The 23,610-nt window shown below is 40.9% G+C and overlaps 1 protein-coding gene across 5 annotated transcripts in view; it reads left to right on the top strand.

Moving 5' to 3' along the window:
* Positions 1-23,610, top strand: part of ATP8A2 (ATPase phospholipid transporting 8A2) — a 326,111-nt gene that overhangs the window by 155,643 nt on the left and 146,858 nt on the right. For all 5 annotated transcript variants that reach the window (XM_064645382.1, XM_064645383.1, XM_064645384.1 and 2 more), the window contains 2 exons: positions 13,827-14,010; positions 18,108-18,218. In XM_064645382.1, the coding sequence (XP_064501452.1) occupies positions 13,827-14,010; positions 18,108-18,218 (295 nt within the window). The remainder of the gene's footprint in view (positions 1-13,826; positions 14,011-18,107; positions 18,219-23,610) is intronic.

Below are 23,610 nucleotides of genomic sequence, written 5' to 3'. Positions count from 1 at the left end.
TAATTTCCATGGTATCTTTTTAACGAGATGTTTCATGTGGTCTGGCTCATTCAGCTCTTCCAGTTGTAGCCGAGGCTATGGGTGATCTAAGTGTTACATTAGCAGTAATAAGGTAGCTCTGTCTGATACTTCAAATTTCCTTGGCACTAATGACTTGGATATACTCAAATTCAGCATTACTTTGGCACTAATGGTCTGAAGCAGGCCAGTGCTTAAAAATCATTGTAGCAGTGAGAGGACACTTCTCTTCTAAGAGTACATATGGTACAGAAGTGTATGTGGAAGAAATCTGCTCTTTGTCCGCGGTGATGCACTGGTACTTCATGCTGCATCTCATTTGCCCAACAGTTCACCTTAAAAGACCACTAGTTAATAGGAAAGGGCTCGTTATAATGCCCACTGAAATGTTTCAAAGCTGGTTTTCTCTCCAGCAAAGAAGGTCCTTTAGGCAATGTCCTTCTGCTAGCTTTCAGGAAAAGATTAACTTAAATGCACCTATTTTCTCTATGCTGTTTCAAAGCTCCTTATGTATAATTGTTCATATGTCTGTCTTTATTCCCTTATATAGAAGGGGTGGTGGAAAGCACGATCTATCCTGGCAGCAATTACTTAGTATTAACTAAGCATGTCCTGTGAGACATGGGCATGTGTGTTATCAAACCAGAACTGCAGCATTTTGCATCCTTTCTGTAAAGATGCAAATGTCTGACATTCTGAAGACTTGTTTCCTAGTTCTGTATTCTTAACTGTGGTGGTTTGAGCCACCACAAAAATCCAAAATCCAATTTCCAGGCTTCCCCCACCCCTTCCCACAATTTTATCTCAATACCAAAGAGAAATTTTCAGGCAAACATCTCTATGGGGGATAAGGGAAGTATATACATTTATTTTACACAAATAAATATACTGTACAAACTAAAGGCAACTATATATATAATATTATACACTTCTATCAGTCCCTTTGAGCCTCTCCCTTTAACTTTAGTCCAGGAAAAGCCTTTAGGCTGATAGGTAACAGTCTTTCTCTCCAGCTGTTTGCTGAAGTCCTTTCTTCCTCACGAAGTCCCAGAAATAGCTCTGAGTCCTTTCTCCTTGGTTCCGTGTCAGTCTCTGCTGTGTCATTCTCTCTCACTCTCATACCTCGGTTCCATGCTGTGTAGTTCAGCTTATCACAGTACGCATTTTGGAATCTTCATTCCTCCCCTGTGTTTTTGGATGCCCCCGGTCAAACCTCATCAGGGCACCCCCCGAGCCTCTCTCTGGCCCATCTCCACTTTTGCCTGAGGTTTTCTCTCTGGCGCTGAGCCTCCTCCTCCGGCCCATCTCTTGGCTCAGCTTCAGTAATACTAAGCCTCGCATCCACTCCCACTTACAGTGAGAGGGAAAAAAAGCCCCCGCTCAGCTTTTGCTGCAGGTGTTTGGTCCAGTTGCGAACTGTCCTGAGCTCTGCAGTCTGGCTGGAAAGGCGGGGAAAAAGAGGGTCTGGCCTCCTCGCAAGGAGCTTGCCTCTCTCTCCCTCTTACCTTCAGGTGTTGTGAATCCCTTCCTTCACAACACACTCCAATGCTGCCTCCAAGCCTGGCTTAGGCAGAGTTGTGGGGCTGCAGGGCCCCCCTTCCTCCCTAGAGGGGGAAGAAGGAGGCCCTGCCACCCCTGTCCTTCTACACCCACACACAGCAGCAGACACAGACTGATTGCCAACACCTTCCACCGGTTGTGTATATATGATTTTTCAGCAGGAGCAAACAAGATGAGCAGTGATTGGCTCTCCAGGGAAAACTGCCCTGGCACCTCTGAGCCCCCCGGCTTCCAGGGGGGGCAGTCTCAAACTATGACATTAACCTAATTCAGGAAGCAAAATTGTTGACATGTTTGAGATATTAAGCCCAATATTTGTGCTTTTTTTTGACTGTCTGTACTCCATGGAGCACTGTCTTGTGCAAAGCTCCATCTGTACTGGTATGGCTGGATCCTGTGGTCAGAAATATGGATGAGAATAAAACTAAAAATCATATGTGGAAAAGAAAAACAGCTCTGAGAGTTGAGACACATTCAGAAAATCAGACCTGTAATTTTTTTGATGCCTTTTTTTTTTTTGTCAAAACTATTTAAGATCCCTTTCAGTAACAGCAAGGTGGCCAGTGTGGAGCTTTCAAGAGGCTGTGGCAGTTTGAGCCACATTAGAAAATCCAAAATCCAATTTCCAGGCTCCCCCACCCCTTCCCACGATTAATCCCAACACTGGAGAGAAACTTTCAGGCCAGAGGCTTCTATAGGGGAAGTATATACATTTATTTACACAAATAAATACTATACAAACTAAAGGCAACTATATATATATTACATTTCTATCAGTCTTTTTAAGCCCCTCCCTTTAACTTTAGTCCAGGAAGAGCCTTTCAAAGCTGCTGGGTAACGCAGTCTTTCTCTCGTGGGAGTGTTCTGGGCCCCTGAACACTCCCTAACCAACCTTCAGCTGTTTGCTGCAGTTTTTACTCCTCATGAAGTCCAAGAAAGTAGCTTTGAGTCCTTTCTCCTCGGTCTGCTGTGTGATCTCTCTCAGTCTCATACCTCGGTTCGTAGGCTGCTGCAGTGTAGTTCAGCTTATCAAGCATCCTCTGAGCCAGTTTTCGGCTGCCCCCGGTCAGCTTCGGCAGGGCAACTCCCAAGCTCTTGGCCTATCTCCAGTTTTGCCTGGGCTTCTTCTCCCAAGCGCCGGGCCTCCTCCTCCGGCCCGTCTCTTGGCTCAGCTTCAATGCTGAGCCTCTCCTCCACTTTACAGTGGAGGGAAAGAAAAGAAGCCCCCCTCCACAGCCTAACTGCAGAAAGGAGGGGGGAGAGGGCTTGGCTGCAAAGCCTGCCTCTCTCCTCTTACCTCAGGTGCTGTGAGTTATGTCCCTCACAAACACTCTAAATGCTGCCTCTAACTCTGGCCTGGGCAGAGTTGGGGGCTGCAGGGCTCCCCTTCCCCCCTGAAGGGGGAAAGAAGGAGCCCAGCCACCCCCTGACCTTCTCCACCTACACCCAACAGACACCAACAGAAAAAAACCACTGCCAGCAGCTTCTGGTGCTGTGATATATGATTTTCCAGCAGAAGTGAACAACATGAGTGGCGATTGGCTCTCCAGGGAACACTGCCCTGGCACCCAGTCACCTCTGAGCCCCTGAACTCTCAGGGGGGGCCGATTTCAAACTGTGACAAGGCATAATTCTAAAGTCAGTGAAAGTTTGGGAAAACAGAGGAAATTGTGTTTTGTGAGGCTTCTCCTTGTGTGTGAGGCACTTCAGGCTGTGCATATATACACTGTTAATAAGAGCAGTAAGAAGCAAGCATGAACACTGGACTGTGTGTGTAAGTACTGTGCTGTTGAAGTATTCTCTGACTCTACCTGAACTGCACCAAAATGCTTGCACAAACTTCTGGGGACAGTCCGCTCAAGCAGCTTGGCAGAGGTGAGACCGGACTAGGTTGGCCTCTTCTTGCTCAACAGTTGCCAACATTGTTACAGCAAGTGGTGTACTTAGGCTTCATGTGACAGCGTATATGGCTTTAGTTCATGTGCTCTTCTCTGCAACAGAGTCCTCACACTTGAAAGGTGCTTGACAAACAAAGGTGCAGGGGACCAGTATAGTTGTGTTCACTCTGCTGTTTTTCTGTTTTGCTGTTACAGAGGCAGCTACTATTAATCAAAGTTGTTTTCATAAGCCACAGGACATTTCCACACCTCAAACAAGATATGGATATGTTGAACCATGTTTGAGGGTTACAGGTGCCCTAGAATATGGCCGTGTTAGTGGCTGGCTATGTGCAGAGATACTGTTAATATATCTTCTTGATGTAAATTTGGTCATATTAACTTATAGTAGAGGTGGTGGCTGATGAGTACAAAAGCACCCCCTTACCCCTATATGCTGTACTTTAATGCTTTGATTTAATCATGAACTTAGTGTATAACTGACTTAGCTAAGAAAGGCATGAGGAGGGGAAGGAGGAAAAAGAAAGCAGTAATATTCTAGAGCAGTATTGCTTGTATTGAATCTGACGTTAGAGATTAATGTCAAGATCCTTTTTTTCATCTTGTGTTTGGGAGTTGTGAGAATGCTGTGAATGTTCTCCTGTAAGTTAATACCTAACCTGGCTTTGGACAGAGCACAGATTTAATAGTTGACCAAGACTGAGCTGATCCCAGTCAGACTTTCAGTTGTCATTGTCTTTTTTATATAAAAATTGTTTCTGAATTTTTATTTCTAATCTTAGTAGGAACACCCTGGTACTCAGCTTCCCCAGCTGTGGAGAGATTATGGAAAGTAGAAGTTCAGGGTTTTGTTTTTTTCTAAGTGTTAATAGGCGTTTTGTTCTTGTTAAATAGACTGAACTTCGGGGAAGGATGGGAAATAACTTGCATTTTGGTGTTGTTGTAATGAAAATTTTGGGACCCCACCTTTCTTCCCTGATACATGATGACCCTGATTTTTCAGGTATACTGGTAACTGTGAAATTGAAAATTTCATGTTTTTACCAGTGAGTTACTTTCACTTTGAATAGTGGGTCCTCTACATGATTGCAGCCCTGTGACCATAATTACTGACTAAGATACCCTGCTCCAGATTGTGTCTGTTTATCTGTTCCAGGAGCATGTAATTCAGAAATCCTAGGCTTTTTAACAGTAACATGTAATTACAAGTTGATCCCTTATATGTATTCTTACATTAAATTCCAGGAAACATTTCATAGAAGGGCTGAAAAATAAATCATGCAGAGTTTCGCTCTGCATGATTCCATTGGGTCTTTTGGCTTTACTGCAGGGCAGAGCCTTGATAAATGGGCTGATGTGCTTATTAATGGACATAGTGTTAATTGTCACTTAATCTCACCGTGTATTGCAAAATTCTGTAAACTGCTCTGCTCTGTGAAACACGTGTGCTTGCTCTCTGTGCATGCCTTCAAGGTTATAAAGGCACTAATATGTATGTTTTGCAGATTGATATTTTTTTGCTCTGTCATTAGAAAAAGGCCGATTTCTGTGTTGTGTGAGAGCTGCTCAGGCTGATTAGCATGGAAATGAATGTGCCCTAATCAGCTTGGGGTGACGGAAGCCCAAAATCAATTTGATACGTTAATTTCACTTTAAAAATGTATTATATGTGTTGCCACTAGTGACCATTATAGTTAAAAATGCAAAATAGTCTCTCATTCAACACTGTGCTTATGCCAACTCATCACTTTGCAAATAACTTGTTTTCCAAACTAGATTTTCCCTATTTAACCATTACTCTGTAAAGCAGGCTGGAGGAAGGGCAATCAAGACAGAAACATGCAGGGAGGGATATCAAAGAGGAAGAAGATGCTGACTTGAAATTTAACCTTGTGTTCACTGAAGTGTTGTGTATTATATCACACTGTTTAATACATTGAATCCTCTGCCTTGGTTAGGTGTGGAAGAGCTTGTTTCTTCATGGTCCTTATAAGGTGGACTAGATATAAACTGATCTCTTATAACCTACTCTTTTTTGTGCCTATATCTTACAGATAAAAGGATTCTAATAGAGTTCACTTGTTTTGTTCTTTATTGATCATGTCTCTTTTTATAAAGTTGATAGTTGCAGTTGCTAGTTCTCTATCAGAATCTTGTCTTCATTTGGTCCTTTAGACTTGAATGCAATAAATAAAACTAATTATTTTCCAAAATACTGCATTTCTATTTCTGATCTGTGGTTTAGTTCTGTATACTTCAAAATGTCTGCAGTTTAAGCAGCTGTGGTTTAAGGACTGTTGCGGACGACGGGAAAGTATCACACGATCACAGTATTGATCATGACTAATCCAACTTTATTGCTGTAAGCTCCATGCTTATAAAGGTTAATAATTAGGCTCATTAATATTCCAAATACAAGCTCATCATTGGCTCCTAATTACCTACGTTATACTTGCGCAAATGCTGCCTCTTTCTCATGGCTATAGTTACTTTATTTACTATTTGCTACTTTCTCTACCTTTCCCATCCTGTTGCTCTAATTTTTCTATCACGTATGCAGTTTCTTAAACAATACAGCTTCACAGCAGACAATGCAGCCTTGCAGTTTCTTAGACAAAGCAGTTTCACAAACACACTGATCAGTGACCTTCTAATAGTTTTCTTGTTTTAGCGTGAGACCAGCGGTATAGAATCTTTAATGTGTCCTCTCTCTACCAACCAGGTTTCTGCAATATCTTCTACAAAGGACCTTGTGTGAAAAGTATTATTTTCAGTTGCTGTCATGTGTCTGTAACTGCAATAAATACAGATGCACAAAGGAACAGAATTAAGAAACTGTTCATCACTTCTTGCTGACAGTATCATGTGGTGTGGAGCTGACCAATGTGATATAGGGCTATTTGTGCTGATTGCATCCTTCCCATCTCGTGTGTGACTGCATCTGTCTTGGTGTATTAGATATAGTCTGGGAATAAGAGGGATAGCTGCCTTGCCAGATTGCAGAAAGTATGCAGTAAAGGAGTTGATTGTTTTAAATCAGTTGAAGTACATTAAAAATTAAAGCTCCATTGCATTGCTTTGCTGGGTTAAAATGGATGTTTGCATGTTTTGCTTCTACTTACTTTTTGGGTTTTAAAAAATTTTGGTACAGAAATGAGTTTCTAAATAGAATGTTTGATACTTATTTTTAAAATATCACTTCACTGTTGGTTTAGGGGGTGGGCTGTTGGTTTTGTTTTGTTTTGGTTGGTTTTTTTCTTGGTGAAACCTTTCACTGTATTATGACCGAATTTATTAATTACGCTGGTTGTCCCATAAAGTATTCATAATGAAAAAAATTGGAAGATTTTCATCTTGTTTAAACTCTCTTAAAAAAATAAAGTAAGGCTGACCAAACCTCCCAGCAAAATGCTGAGTCAAATCACAGAATATCTCAAGTTTGAAGGGACCCATAACGATGATAGAGTCCAGCTCCCTGCTCCTTACAAGACTACCTAAGACTAAACCGTCTAAGTAGAATTGTTCTGAACAGGCAAAACATATCAGGTTAGAAGTTTGCTCATAAACATTTGTACTCAGGCTTAAGAAGTAAATGCAGACTAAATGTTTAAAGCCATTTGGCGCTGCTCTGCAGAAGTCAGTGGGAAGCCACTTAAAACATCCTTTGTGGAAACCATCTGTGTTACTGCTCTGTGCTGTGCCCTGTGCTGTTTCTTCATGAGCTTCCTCTAAGTTCAAGAGGGACGTTCAAGTATTTACTGAGAGTAACAATATAGTACTTCATTATCTGAAAAGTACTTGCCCCCCTGCCACCTTCCACTGTTTCCGTATGAATTTAAGTGATCTAAGGATAGTTAGGTCCATATCTTCCTGAGAATCCCTGTCTCTGGGCTGTACTTCTTTCCCAGTTTCTTCACAAGGTATACTTCTTTGTGCCCTCTCTTGCTTCCACCTGTCCCATTCCAGATGAAGCGATGTGGTATGAAGGCATTAGTCATCCCTTCAGGATGGAGGCTCCTTTCTGTGTTAATCTGTTAAAGGTGCTGATAAAGACTAAGCAGGTTTGAGTCCAAAGGGAACCTTCTATTTTTCTGTATTAGCTTTTACTCTTTCAAGAACAAGGCTACTGGAAGAAAGTCCCAGAGGTGGGCGAGGACCAGAACTGTTGTATGGCTGACACTTAGCTTCATATATCCCTTCCATCATCCGTGAACACTTTATATTGCTGTCATGGTTTGAGATAGTCCCCAAATCCAATTCCCTAGTTCCATCCCCCCTCCCACATCTCAACCCAATGTGAGATGGGCTTTTCCAGACAAAACACACCAGACTCAAAGTGGGGGAAAGGGAATATATTACAATGACTGTACAAATAAATATAACATCACATTATACACATGATCACAAACTATCTCTACCATGACATATGTATTTACAATGGACCAGATCTCTTCTCCCCTCCAAATAAAAGTCCAGGAGGGAAAGAAGGACAGATCCCTTCCAGTCCTTAAGCAGCAGCTCCTCTTCTGTCCTCCATGCAGCAGTAACTGGGTTGTTGTAGCTGGATGTCTGTTCAACATACACAAGGGGGTCTCCAAGCCCCTCGGCTCTCCTTCGGTCCAAGCGAAGGCCTCACCTGTGGACTGCCAGCAGGGACAAGACTCGCATCACCACAGGCATATCACGAAATGCCGGGGCATCTTCGTGAAAGTCCCTTCCTCAGGGGATTCAAGTTCCCGTTTGCAGAGCTCTGTGCTCTGTCTCTCAGGCTGCCACCATGGCAGCAGTGCAAGGGGGGGGAGAACCAAGGTCAACTCCCCCTGCATTCCATCTGGCCGTCCTGGTCCAGCTCTGGGACGTCTTTTGAGCTTCTCAGCTCCTCTCTCTCTGTGCTGTAGCACTCCAAGGCTCTTTCAAGTAAGAGTCCATCATCTTCCTCCTTCCAGGAGGTCTCAAAGGAGTTTTGGGGGATCTGGTACAGTCTCTTACCCCAAACTCTGTCTCTCTGCTGCTCTCTTCTTCTTTTCCAGGAGTCTTCTCTCTGGTGCTGCATGTTGTTTCTGCTGCTTCTTCAGTTCAGGTCTTATCTCTGGCTCTCTGCCACCGTTTCTCTGGTCAGTGTCGGCTGCTGTTCTGTGCCCATGGAGAAAACATTCTCCCAGCATAACTACAGGCACCTAGCCCAGCTTTATGCTGTTCCAGGTCCCTGCAGCCCCCAGCCAGGGGCTGGGAGGGGGCCAGATGCCCCAAGGGGCACAGAGCCCCTACCTCGTGGCCCTACAACATGGCCACCTCTCCTACAACCCAAAACTACAACTCTTCTCTTCCGGTCTGGTTGTGATATGTTTACATTTCTGCAGGAGCGTCCATTGGGCAGAATTTCAAAACTTCTAGGGGTTTCCACCCCTTGGGGTCTACCACTTTTCAGCCTCTGGGGAAAACAAGGCCCAAACCACCCAAATTGCAAAGCTAGATGTTGAATGCTAAACACTTTATAAAGGTGAAGTCTTGAGCTCAGGCTCTCTGCAGCCTGAGAAGGTTAAATTCAGATTGTCAGGGAAGCAGTTTGAGCAAGAATCTGAAGACTCGATCTGGCAGCTACAGTTGTGGTTCTTGAAACTTGACTTTTTTTTCCCTGGAGTATGTGTAAAAGAGACAACCAGTCTACAAGAAGTCGATTGTATCTGTTGGGAAACATATTTTTCAGCAGAGGTAATAAAAATAACTTCAGTATAAACAAATATTTCCAGTGAACTCTTGAGTTGCACTTGAAGAACCTTTATAAGAAGCATTGCTGTCTGATCAGTGAATGAGTACATGAGTAAGCAGATGATTTGAATGCAACTGATGTTTTATTCACAGCTTAATTCATACTTGAGTGTATATCAAGGCAAGGCATATATCCTGATATTGCTACAGTGAGCTCTGCTGTGAAAGCCAGGGATGTTCCATCAAATGATAAGTACCAATAGTTGCCTGTCACTGCAGAATTTTTTTTTTCCAAATAGTTAGTTCTTTTCATGCACTTTTTACTTTGAACTTATACATTTGTCTGCAATCTTTGTGAACTTGGCTATTCCTCCTCCCCTTCCAAGATATCACCTGGGGGAAGCTGCACGTTAATAGTATCCTGTGCTATAATCTTCAGTCATTCATGTAGACAGCTTACCAAATGTGGAGAATTGGACCACAGCTCTGATCATCTGGCTAAGGGGATTAATGTTATCTAATGCAGTGCGTTGGTACCAAACAGATTATTAGGAGCAGAAGAGGTTTGGAGGCTGAGAGAGTGAGTTGAAGGAGGAGGGGTGTAAAACCCCTCAGGAAATCAGTAGCCATCTCAATTTGCGACTTCTGTAGTTAATGTACTGTGTGCAGCAAAATGTATTCTCTGGAGTTGTGGGCTGTATTTGATGGGGAAAGTGTCAAAGAGGATGCTTGCTAAAAAGCTGCTTTTTAGAAGAAACAACTATAATGAAGTAACACTTTGTGCTGAAGTCTTGTCTTAGATTTCATCTTCTTAAACCAAGTGCATAAATATTTGTAGCATTTAAAATGCATATGTAGTGTTTCTGGTAGTTTGTTTAGTCTTACTAGGCAAATAGGGATGTTAAACATTAACTGAGTGTTATATAACTGTGGATATAATTAAATTTAATTTGGTCAAGACAGTTAAAGCATACTCTGTATACATTATGTCATCATCATCATGGCTAGGCTTCGCGAACGAGGATTTGGGAAGGCTCTATCCACATTTGCTACAGGCACGCTGGTAGCTTATGAGGCCAAAACGAGACAGACATATCCGATTGCAAAAGGCACAGCAGAAAGACTCCTTAGATGGTGTATTCTGCAATACACGGTTCTTTCTGCGTTGTCTTTTCTCCTCGAGAGTGATCCTGTGTGTGTTCTCAAAGGAGACAGCTGCGTTATCGATGGTGTGTCTCCAGGCCTCCCGATTTGAGACCAGAGTGGACCAGTTATGGTGATCAATATGGCCAAGGCTGAGATGTTGTTTCAGGGAGTCCTTGTATCTTTTCTTCGGGGCTCCTCTCATGCAGCAGCCAGTGGCAAGTTCACCGTAAAGCAAGATCTTAGGGAGGCGGTGGTCCTTCATCCTGGAGACGTGCCCTGCCCATCGCAGCTGTGTTCTCAGCAACATGGCCTCAATACTTGTGATAGACATTCCATTGACTTGCCAAGTCATCATTGTCACAATTGTCATTAATGGCAAAGTTCACTTAAAAACTACACTGCAGGCACAGGAGTGAATATAGACTGTGTTAACTTGCTTGACCTGTCCCAGCTAAACTGCACTGGAACAAACTTCAGCATCTCTGCCACATTTTGGTCATGTCTGAAGTGTCTGTTTAAACTACAGAATCAGAGATGCTGTTCACGTTCTGTCCTTTTTCCTTCCTATGCTCCTTTAAGCATTTTTGAAACTAGGGAGCTTCTTAGCTATTTCTGTACATAACTGAGAAGTGAACAGAAACTGAGCTTCTGAGAGATGTGTATGTCTGAAGAGGGTGTTAGCAGATATGCGTAATACTCTGCTGTGAAGAATAATTGCAAGAGGGGACTGCCAAATGTATATGGTCCTGTGCATTGGAGGTGTCCCTGGGGCTGGTAAGGAGGGTCTGTGTGCTTATCAATCCAAGCCCTGCAGAACTGGCCCCATGTCCCTCTGGAGTGCACGTTTTGTGGCTTGAAGTCCCTTTGACTCCGTGCTCCATACTTCAGTATTTTATTGTGTGAATATTGGGGGAGAGGGAGGAGAGTGTGTGGATGATAGAACTGCTTTATAATTACAAACCAACACCTTTCATGCACCCTAGGTTGGTAAGTGCATTGGGGTTTTGTGTTGGTAATTTAACTGGGCCTCTATAGTGCCCAGTGGTGTTTTCACTGCCAGGTAACAGAGTTCTTCATAAATCTATCCAATGGTATTAAGTAAATTTTATGGCTCAGTCAACTTTTTCCTGTATTCGGCTTTTAGGAACAGGACAGCTGCTAGGCTTCTCAGGTGGTTTAATTCACATATGAAGTTTCAGCCCAGCAAATTTCTTTTTCCCCAAATTACCCATCAAGTTATTTTAAGAGTGATTTACTAATAAAATACATATTTAAGTATTTACTAAACAAAATCAAGGCCATAAAACATAATGCTGAACAAGATAGCTCTGCTTTTTTTGATCAGCAGTAATCCAGTTGGGTGTATTAAAGGACTGTGTAAGTTGCTCGCGCAGGAAATAGCCTCTAGAAAAAAATGCCGTGTAAAAAACCCTCTGTCTCCCCTATTCCCCAAGCTCCCCGTTCTCCCCTTATTTTAATAATAAAGCTTTTAGATATCAGTTACATTCTTTTTCTGGAGTGATATGTGACTGACTTGAGATGTGGAGAAGTTTTGTCTAAAGCTTTATTTAAGGAAATATAAAATGATTTGGAACTATAAGTAAAAGTGATGGGGAAAGGAATTAGAGTTGTTTGTACAGATAGGGTTAGAATGGAAATGTTTAATCTATGCATAGGTATTTCCACAATACCTCATGATTTGGTAACCTGATCCACCTTGTCCATGACAAAAGGGCATTTTGGGTGTCTTATTTAATTTAGAAATCTAGTCCTGAGTATTTTTCCACTTTTGCATGGTTTAGACTAGCTCAACTCTTTTGAATTCCGTGAATTTTTGTTGACTTGAAACTGATATAAAATGAGAGAAGGATCAGGTTAAAGTAACTGCCAATGAATTTGATAAGAATATTCAGATGTCATGGAGTCAGCCTTTTGTTTTTGAGTTGGAATTGAGTAACATCATCACTGAAGTCAGAGTTGCAGCAGCACACAAGGCCTGTGTGAGATTAGGAGGTGACCTTATGCTTTCTGATAGATTCTATGTGCATAGTATGAGATTGGAAAGATGGCCTGGCAAATGGGAAGCTAAGCTGGAGGAGGGAATAGAATCATTTAGGTTAGAAGAGACCTTCAAGATCATCCTAACACTGACAAGTCCACCACTAAGCCATGGCTCTAAGTGCCACATCTACATGCTTTTTAAATACTTCCAGGGATGGTGACTCCACCATTTGCTTGTCAACCCTTTCCCTGAAGAAATTTTTCCTAATATCCAAACTAAACCTTCCCTGACACAACTTGAGGCCATTTCCTCTTGTCATTATCACTTTTTACCTGGTGCAGGAGACCCCCACCTTGCTACCATCTTGGTGACGGCTGTAGAGAGTGACAGGGTGTGTTACCCTGCCGCAAGCCTCCTTTTCTCCAGGCTGAAAAACCACAGCTCCCCCAGCTACTCCTTCTAAGACTTGTGCTCCAGCCCCTTCACCAGCTTCATTGCCCTTCTCTGGACTTTATCCAGCACTTTAATGTCTTCATGGTGAGGAGCCCAAAACTGAACATAGGACTCAGGTGTGGCCTCACCAGTGGTGGGTACAGGGAAACCATCACTGCCCTGGTCCTGCTGGCCACACTATTGGTGGTACAAGCCAGGATGCCATTGGCCTCCTTGTCCACTTGGACACACTGCTGGCTCATATTCAGCCATTGTCAACCAATACCCCCAGTCCTTTTTTGCTGGACAGCTTTCCAGCACTCTTCCCCCAGCTTGCAGCACTGCAGGGGGTGTTGTGGCCCAAGTGCAGGACAAAGTGCTTGGCCTTGTTGAGCCTCATACAATTGACCTCAGCCCATCAATCCAACCTGTCCAGATCCCTCTGCAAAGCCTTCCTGCCTTTGAGTAGATCAACACTCTCACCGAACTTGGTGTTGTCTGCAAACTGACTGAGGGTGTCCTCGATCCCCTTACTGAGATCACTAATAAAGAGATTAAACAGAACTGGTTTAATAATAAGGTAAGCCTGCGGTACCTTTCACCAAACCATTGAAAATGTCTCTGTATGTATTAGTGGTCTTTCTTCTCCTGGATAGTGATGCAGTGTTGATAGCAGACAGGGAAGCCTGCACCGTTAATCTGGAAACTGTCATAGCTGAAGACGAAACTCACTTCTCCAGTGTTGCAAAATCGCATCACTGGTGTATGTCAAAGAGTATTAGGAGGTGCTGTGGAAGGAAAACAAAACTTTGAAATCTTTAGTATCAGTTTGGTCTCTTTTGCATCAAATACGAGCAAGTAGAGTATGAAACTATTTTTAAAGCTACTTTTTCCTTCTGAAATAGTTTGGCACAAGTTCTGAAGCGTAGTTAGTTGTTGAATAAAGAAACTTCCCAGCAACTGCCCTTTGATTATTTCTTAATGTAGATTACAGCTGTCCTTTTGGGAAAGGCACATAGCTTAGCATGTGAGAAACTGACACCTTTTTCTTTCCTTTTCAGAGTATCTCCTCTACAGAAGTCCGAAATAGTAGACATGGTCAAGAAACACGTCAATGCCATAACACTTGCCATTGGGGATGGTGCCAATGACGTAGGAATGATCCAGACAGCTCACGTTGGAGTGGGGATCAGTGGCAATGAGGGCATGCAGGCAACCAATTGCTCGGATTATGCCATTGCACAGGTCAGATGCAAAAAAGAGCAACTGCCATATCATCTTGTCAGAAATGCACTGTGCAGCAATGTAGAGCTTGATGGCTTCTTCTCCCCTTCAAACTAGAAGCATCTCTGCTTATTTCCTTTTCCAGGCACCTGTCTAAAACATATTTTGGGTATATTTTGGGAATTTGTTATTGTTTTGCATTCTTCAGGGCAAAGCTCTACCTCTCTTCAAAGTTTTAGCTTCCTCCTAATAGCTGTGCAGTATCTTCGTTCTTGAGTAATCGAGGGAAACACTTTCTGTGGTGCTTGTGTTAATATGCTTTTAAGTAACTTATCTGTCTTGTTGCAAGCTCTTTTCTCTTACTACGAGTAGGGCTTATAACCAAGTGTGTGAGAGTTTGGCTGTTTGGCAGGTCTTAGAGGTGTCTCCTCCTTTATTTTTATTCCACTCACTCCTGTGATGCATCCAAGAATTGGTCACAGTTCTAGAGGGCTGTACAGTGTTTTCATTTTACGTATGTTATTTTGATTGTTATTTGGGTGAGTGCTCCCAAACTATTCCATCCAATTCAGCACTGATTACTTGAGCTAAAAAGGAGAGTTAAAAGCCTTTTTGCCTTTTTTTATTGTATTACTGAAAAACCAAGATGTAGAATAAAGACTTTAAAAAAAAACAGAAGAAAGGAAGGAGATGCTTCAGTTGCTGGGCATCCTCTTAATACTATTTACAGATGAAGTGCTCTGTGTATGTGTTTGAGACTGATGAAGGGCAAAAACAGATGGAGCTGATGGAAGAGAGATCAATCCACTATCTCTTCAGTGATCTGTGAGCTTCAGCTAATATTCCCTTCTGGCAGGGTGTAGGCAGATTTGTTCTACCAAGTGACATGAAATACTACCATCTTTTGATAGTTTCAGTAGCAGGTGATGTTTTAAAAAGGTTTGGATAAGTGCTGTTTGCACACATAACTGTTTATTGTGTTAACCCTGCTGAGAAGCAAAGTGGCACTCTCAAATTGCTGCTCTCTACTGCAGTCAGATGAAGCACACGCAGTATCAGGTTTGAATAACTGAGACCTTTCACCAAATTTATCTTGAGAATTTTAGGCAGTTCTGTCAAGTACTTACTCTGTCATAAAGAGTTGCCTATTTCAAATGTATAGCATTATAGGGACTGCCAAAATCATTGTCCATGGTATCGTGTAATGACTTTTTCATTTTTAATTTCTGAGGATTATATGTTGCTTCTGCTGTATAATTTAATTGAATGTTCTTTACTTTGACTTCCTCAGATAATTTATTACTATTATTTTAATAACTAAGCATAAGCAGTGAGAGTTTACCCATGGAAGACCCTACACACTGAATTACTTTTGTGTTGCAGTAGCATTAAGTCTGGAGAAGTAATTCCACGTTCATGTGTTGCTTCTGCATTAACAAAAACTCCTGTATTTTGGTTTAGTGTTAGAATGTGGAAGTTGCTTTTGGTTTAAAGTCCAGTTAGTGAGTTACTGGACATAGGAATTAATCTTTTTAGTTCAATATGAAATAAAAGCTGGTCCCACCAGCACAGAATTGTACGTTTCAAAAATCACTAAAACACTGTGGAACTGTATTTTTTGTGATTGTGTAGAAGTGCTTTGCTGATTAGAAAACATATAAAGAAATCCCTCTTGTAAGGGAGACTAATACTGTATGGTAATGTGGGCTTAAAAAAAAAAGTGTTCAAAAGAAAAACTCGATCTCCGTGGAGTATGTTTCTTTCAGCAAAGACATATAACTCCCACTAAAGTGTTACTGTATGTGCATGCCTTGAAGGCAGAGTATGTTCTTATTGAGTAATTTAAGACGACCACTCTAATGTAGCATCTCATGTTCAAATGGTATTTCAAATGCAGTGGTGCCAGAAGTAGGCACTTATAGAAGAGAAGGTCTCTATATAGGCTCATTCGGGATTCCAGGGAGAATCAAAGCATAAACCAAACAAAAATAAAAAGCCAACTTAGGTCTGACTCCGCTCCAAATAGCTTCCACAGGTGCAAGGAGCATCTGTTTGAATCATCCTTTTCCCTTTAAATGAAATTGTACCAGTGATCTCTATTTAGAGAATTCCCAAATCAAATGATCTAACTGTTTAGTGAGACGGTAATAGACTTTAATAACTTTTTTCCTCAGTAACTAGCTTTATCATCTTAATCCAGAGAACATCTGGTGTCTAGGGACTGTTCCCTTTTCTTAATTAGGAAAGCTGCCTTTTTCAACAAATGTTCTTGTTTCAGTTTTCTTCTTTGGAAAAATTGGCTTGTATTGAGGATGCATTTTCACTGTCTCAAAACCCCCCAGAATGCCATCAGCACACCCTTCAGTCAAGATGGAGGTATCTTTCTAGAAGATAATCTCTTTATGAAAGAAGTTATGCTAGGGTCGATATAGAGATGACTGTGAAAGCTTACACAAACAGTTTCACAGGAAGGCTGGCCAGATGGTCGTAATGTTCCCTGCTGATTTAAAACTCTCTAAATACAGGAGTGTCCAAACAAGGGCAGTGTTGTAGTAGAGCCCCTGTCTGTACTGTTGCTCTATGCCAGTAACTGTACATTTGCATAATTTCAGTGTCAAAACAAATTTAATTCTTTGCCATGTCGTAGTGGAACTCTTCACCAGTGTGAGCAAGCTCAGCACGTTATTTAGGCTGTGAGTACCTTCTTTGCTGTGTTCTGCAGTGCACTCATTTTCATGAGAGCTCCAGAGAAGACTACATCCAAAATGGCCAATCCTTAGTTTCAGCAGAGACAAGTTTTCAGGGTGTGTCCAACTACTCTCTACAAGAGGTTTGGGGTGACTTTTAAAGACATAGTGGCAAGTTTCCCATCACCTCTGATGTGTTTTGTTAGTGATTTTGATGAGAAAAGTTGTTGCTGTCCTGCATATTAACTTGAGGTATTAGATGTCTAATGGGTCAGCTAGTCCCTTGTGAGTCTCCCAGTTTCAGCCCTGGCTCAAGTTGGGCAGAGACTGAACCATGAAGCTTGGTTCCTTTTTTGTTTTCTCTCCTTCTTTACTGGCATATCCTAACAAATCTGAGTTGCTGATGCATGGGAGAGGGGCTGCCCTTACAGGATTTGTGGTTCAGTGATTTCAGTGCTGGAAAGCATGGGACCAGAGCTCTCTCTTGACAGTCCTAACTCATTACTTTAGCTTTCAGTTTCAAATAAGTTTTAGTTAAAATAAATGATATAGAATCTAAATTTAGGCAGACAAGTTTTTCCTGTGAAGTCACTTTGTGGAAAAGGAAGCAAAGCAAAATAATGGTCCCACCTTAGTGTCCCAGATGCCTTCAGGTACACACGTGCTAAACAATAAACACAGTCACCAGTTTCAGCTGGGGAGCTGGACAAAGGAGGAATGTTTCAGGCCATAAAAAAATTGACTAACAAAACCATCAGTAGAAAATTATACATTTCCCAGGCTGGATTATGAGACTGGTTCTATAAAAGTTCCATTTTCAAAAAGGTTGAGTTTGAACTGTATCTGTGGTTCAAACTAGCATTAAAAGGTACGCATTCGTACAAGACTTATTTACTTACCCTTTTTGGCAAATGCCCCTTTCTACATATATATATATATGCCCCTTATACAATATTTTAGGTGCTTTCTATAACACATGATCGCATACATTTTCTATGCTGAAAATGCTAATGTAAATATCTATTCTCTGTAAATGACTCTATGCATCTTTTTTCCACTTTTGTTCCCCCTTGTGCACTTTATATCATTTCAAGTCAGTTCTAATTATTAGACTGTTCTTTTAACACAGAGAAGAGACTCTGAACCTTGTAAGCCGTTGAACTATCGGAATGGAATACCAGTCAAAGACTTCTTGCTGATACAAGCCAGTGAAGAACACTTAAAACATTCAGAAGTTTTCTTACAGAAAGGATGCTACCTGTTTACGTGTTGTTTTTTGCATGTACTGCTAAGCTATTTAAGTTTGCACTTGAATAGCTTTCATATCTGATTTGAGGATTTTTTTTTCCTGAGGGCAGGGATTTACTTTATTCCAATTTTTTTTTTTTAACAATTCTTCATATATGTGAATACTTCTTTTCTGTCTTTCAGTTTGCCTACTTGGAGAAGCTGTTGTTGGTCCATGGTGCTTGGAGCTACAATCGAGTTACCAAATGCATTCTGTATTGCTTCTACAAAAATGTGGTTTTGTATATTATTGAGGTAAGAGTAACTAAATGTGGTTTTGTATATTATTGAGGTAAGAGTAACTAAATGGATGGGTCTTACTGGTGCTTACTGGTCAAATTCTCTCTTATAAAAAGCAAAACTCATCCAAATGGATTGAGCTAAAATGATGGGTTTTTCCTTCCATATTTAACAACCTAAAATTCAGTTTCCCTCCTCAAATTTAGTTGACTGTAATCTTGTAACATTTGTAAAAGGAAAAATGAAGGTTTCAATACAGTGGAGCCTGGGATATGAGATGTCAGGGACAAAGTTGATTTCTTCTGTACAAATATTCTTATTGAAAGCATCTCTGTATTCATGGAAACATTTCAAGTAGACCTTATATTTATAAAAACTTGAATTTGGGGCTAATTTAAATCAAAAGTTTGTTTGATAGAATTGGGAAAAACTCTATAGACAAATAGTAAACCAGGCAAAATTATAGCTGTTGTTTCCAAGTTACAAAGTGTAGATTAGCTGGAACTGAAATTAGTTTGCCTTGTTTTTTGGAAAGAGAAAACATAATTTTGCCCTACAGTGCCAGTGAAATGATAAAATCAGTCAGGTTATTTGATTTCATAATTAAAAGGTAACTAACTGTCTTTTGAAAATTAATTGCCTGAAGACGTCAAGTAGAGAAACTGGATTTTAAAGAGAGCTGAATACTGTTATTACCATTAATACATTGCATTTCAGCCTGCTTAGACAGGAGTGTAGTTCTCATGCTGCAGAATATAGTCTTGAATTTAAGAAGTATCAAGAAGGGATTTTTATCATGTGCTGTTGCTTAGAAGCACGTGAGGAACTTGAACTCAGTGGTTTGGTCAGTTGAGTATCAAGTAATCACTTGGTACAGCAATTTCCACAGTGTTCATCGCTTTTATCAATATAAGTCTGTGTGTGTGTATATATATATATTAGGTTTTCTATTTCTTTCTACAGTTTAGCAGCCATGAATGAGGTTGACAGATAGGAAAATTGCAACATTTAGAATTAGACAGATAGTTATATCAGTTACAGGAGACAGTGGGTAAGTAATGTTTTGCTATTAAGTAAGTCCTGGAATGGTCAGTGTGTGTGTATCTGGCTCTGTCAGGGTTTGATCAGCTTTTGTGCATGATGTTAGACTCTTAGAGAACAAATACTTTCCACTGACTTGTTCCATTTTTCCTGTGCTGTTTCTGAATTAGCTGTTGGTTGTTAAAATTTCAGTACAGATTATTCTACTGCAAGAGTTATCCCACACATCATGTTTTTAGGAAGGTTTTTTACATGCTGTTGGAGATGACAATAATATTCGTTATTGTGCAAAAGGAATATAAATAATTTTAAAAATTATTTTTCTAGTGGGTTTCTTATTGAGCGTGGCAATTGCTGGAGTTTTCCCTGAATTGTTCAGAAAATGCTTAACAGCTTCACGATTACCTTCTATGATTCTTTTCTCCATTTGAAAATTAGTGTGCAAGTCCTGCCTCTAACCCATTGTAGCAGTGTTTGTCTTTGCTTCATTTACTGTAGTCTGACAGGTAAATTAAGTTCTGCATTAAATGTTGTATGGCTAAATTGTGCTTTCCCACTGAGCAGCTGTGCAAGGGGTTGAAGACAAGTGAACATCTCTGGAACCTCTAGCCAGAGATAGCTGAATCATTTTACCATAGGGAGGAATTTTATTAGCCAGATATCTCTGTATGATACATACAGTACAAGTCTACTCTGAGAATGTGGGGTCAGATATTCTCTTCACTGTCTTAGTCTGTGTTCAGTTCTTTCTGCAGGCTGTACTGAGGCAAAAGAGCTTTTGTGTCTCCTGATATCCATGACTAAGATCAGTTCCATCAACACCTGAGCACTGAAAAATATGTTACAAGATGCAGCCCTGTACTTCAGTTACCCTTCTGTGCTTATGCTGCATAGAAGTTGGGAACAAATTTAAGACTTAAGGAGGAGGTAAAATGACAGAAGTAATCTTGTAGTCCTGCAGCAGTGGGAAGAGCTCAATTTGGTTTTAGTTTCCCTGGTGAGTTTGCTTTACTAGCAGCTTTAAGGAACTTCCCCTCCAAAACTGTATAAAACCAGCCAAATTGCCTGGAAACCCAAGAGATACCAGTTTTGGTATCCTGGGGATGCAAGGGAGAGAGGAGAGATCTTTAATTCCCTCCTTAGCTTTGCACAAAGAAAGATGAGTTGTTTTGTTGTTCTGCTGTGAGGCTCAGGAGTGCTGATCAGTCTGTGGTATGGAGTGATGCTCATGAAAGAGAAGCTCCACAAGGAATAAATCCTTCAATTTAAGTGCACTTCTGCACTGTTGCACAGTTGTGCATATGGTGCATTCCTGATTGTTTCCCAGAGCACTGGACAAATTTAATATCTGCCTTTACTTTCTGCTTGGATGTGTGGTGTACGGAGAATATTCTTTTAGCATCATAGTGAAACAGGGATTTGAACATGAACTACTTTCAAAGCGTTATCTTCTGAAAGATTGTACTGAGTAAATATTTATACAGTTGAATCAAAAAGCGCATTGTGAATATGACTGTCAGTTATACCTTTGTTACTGTATCTGTTTTATTTCAATGAAATTTTAACACCTGAGGAATAGATACTGTAAGCCTTACATAAATGGGTTTTGCAGCAGTGAGACACTGGGGCTCTTCGTAACTTTTATTCCCTGATACTGTCCAAACACCAGAAGGAAGAGGTTGTGCTCCAGCTTAGCATACAGAACATCTGGACACAACTTGCAGAGGCATGCATTAAGATTAAACTTAAGTTAATTAAACAACGATAAATGCTTGAGAAGAACATTGCTGTCTCCTTTCCTAGCATCCCAATGTTGGTATACTAAAACCCCTCATACACTTAGAAGTTCATCTTGACACCTGTCACTCTTATACCCAGGGTATCCAAAGTGTTGCATCTCTGAAACATTAAATTTTATCAGCTTTTCTTCAGGTTCTGGGTTGAAATACGGATTTTGGGGTTTTGTGGGAAGGATACTCAGGTAACTGCCATCATGGGTTTTACTCCTGAGAGATGCTGCGGGGTTAAGGGTGGTGCTTACCTTCCTGCAGTGGCTTGTTGTTTGTGGAGAGACAGGCCCAAGAACTGTTTTCAGCTGCTTTGATGACTAAAATGTGCACCCATATTGGGACAATTTCATATAGCTGGAGAGGTAGTATAACAGAAACCTTGTGGTTTAGTGATTGCAGGGGAAACAGAGGTGAATATATTTCCCCTCTTGCTTGATAAGGCCCTCCTAATATTTTTCAAGAGGTGAATTTTAAGTCATCAGAGTAATAAAGCTCAGAGAAGTCTGAGAAGATTTTTGGCTTGGCTTAACAGCTGTGTTCCATTCCTTTCTCTGGCTGATCTCTCCCTTAGCATTTCTTCATCATTGTCCTTCTGCTGTTCTCTTGATTTCTCCCCTTGATTTTTGAAAATACAAAACTCATTGAAATACAAACAAAAAGCAGAAAGAGCAGCAGGTCCTGGAAATGCAAGTCCTTTTGATGTGCTTCTTAGCCTGAGCACTTGCATATCACTATTGTTGAGGTGCTTTAGGGTATTAAGTTGAGGTTCCCTTGCTTAGGGAGTCACCAAGAGGGGTGCAAAATCAAACCTTTCCATCCACAGAGCTGATTGATACATTAATTGCTGCTGCTTTCCCGCTCTTGACTGGCCATGCTGGTTGCAAGGGAATCTACATGGAAAGCTACCAGTATGGCTGCAGGGATGAAATACAAATATAAAGCCCTCTCTTTGATGTCCATTCCTATATTTCCCGTGTCTGGCTGCAGTAGCGCTGTACACTAAAGCCATTTCTGAGGAAAGCAAACCATTCAGCATCATCCTGAGGCAGAAGGTCAGTGACAGGGTTTTGGCTTTTGAAGATTTGACAGGCCTGGTATCCTTACAAAATACCATTTCATTTAATTACATATGTACCTGGCTTTAAATTGACTAGTGAAATGAAAGATCTGTTTCACATCTGTCGAGCAGATATATTTCACTGCAGATGACATAAAGTTGTCCTGATGGTATCAGAACTTTGAAATATAGCTGATTTCAAATGTAAAAGAATACAGAAATATTGCTTTCATGTCATTCTTGGAGAAGTAAAACACGGCAAGATCAAAGATGAGATCAGAAATATCAGGTAAGAGTTTAAGACCTTTGGGAATGGTTCTGTGGAAACAGTAACATGGAAGATAGCTTTCAGGCCAACACAATGTGCGGGAAAAGTGTGCTCAGTACTTCACTGCAACATGTTAGTTTTTTGAAATGTGCCTGATATGAAGTGCTTTTGTATTATATATTGCAGAATGAGTTGGGGGTCGGAATAGGTGGTCCCAGTGTCAAGGTCTGGCAGTGGAGGGCCAGAAATGGATGGCAAGAGAATGGCAAGAGAAATGGCAGAGAAATGGATGACAAGTGGGAAGGGGAGAATATAGCGTCCATCACTTGATGCTGCATTATTCTAATTTCTGCCTTAAGAATCCAGAGATGAATTGTAAGGCAATATTAGAAAGCTGTTTCTTTGTGGATCCTGAAAGGGAAATCTTAATATGTGAGCGGTGTTAAACAAACAAGATAAGAAGAAAATACCAGGATCATAATTTTTCTTCTAGAGTTGAATTTTTGAGTTTCAAAAACTCCGAGTAAACGCAATTTATAGATAAACATGCTTTTAAAGAAGTGGTGGTTTAGTGAGTCAGCAAGGTCTGGCAATGAGAGCTGTTAAGTGCTCCACACACTTAGTGGTCACCAGTTCAGATGAGCTCACAGCACAGGCTGCAAAAGCACACATGAAATGTTGCTGCTTGAGACCTTTCATTTGTTTTTTCTGTTTTCATGGTTTCCTGTCAATCACAACAGGTATTTTTAAAAATATGGAAAGCAGACATGGGAATTTTAACTCTGTTATCCAAATGGTATGCAGAAATGAGTGTATCTGATATGTTACTAAAAAATATACAGCTTTAATACTTTGGTGTACTTATCCCTGATTTATGTAATCTGACCTCTGCCTACATCCCTGTACTTTCTGTTTCCAATTGACTTTGCCGCTCTGAGGTTGCAGCCAGGCAATAGAAAACCAAGCATGGGGATTTTTGCAGTAAGTTGAGGACTGAAGCTCAATAATTGTTGTCATATAAAGCAACTTTCTTAAGAGATGAGAGCAGTATTTCCCCCCAGTGTTAAATTAAGGATAAGAACATCTGGTTGCAAAATTTTCTAACAAGAATAACAAAAATACAGGCAGCTAGCTGTCTTGTCATATTTATTTATTCAAATTATTCAGTTGCCTGTTCAAATACTTCAAATGCCGATAGGCATTTAATAATCATTACTTCTGTGTTCATATACTCAGTTCATGTGGTAAGCT

This window comes from Pseudopipra pipra, chromosome 2 (assembly GCF_036250125.1).
Source record: "Pseudopipra pipra isolate bDixPip1 chromosome 2, bDixPip1.hap1, whole genome shotgun sequence".
Taxonomy (NCBI): domain Eukaryota; kingdom Metazoa; phylum Chordata; class Aves; order Passeriformes; family Pipridae; genus Pseudopipra; species Pseudopipra pipra.
Note: the sequence above shows the minus strand (reverse complement) of the source record. Positions and strands in the feature narration are given on the sequence as shown.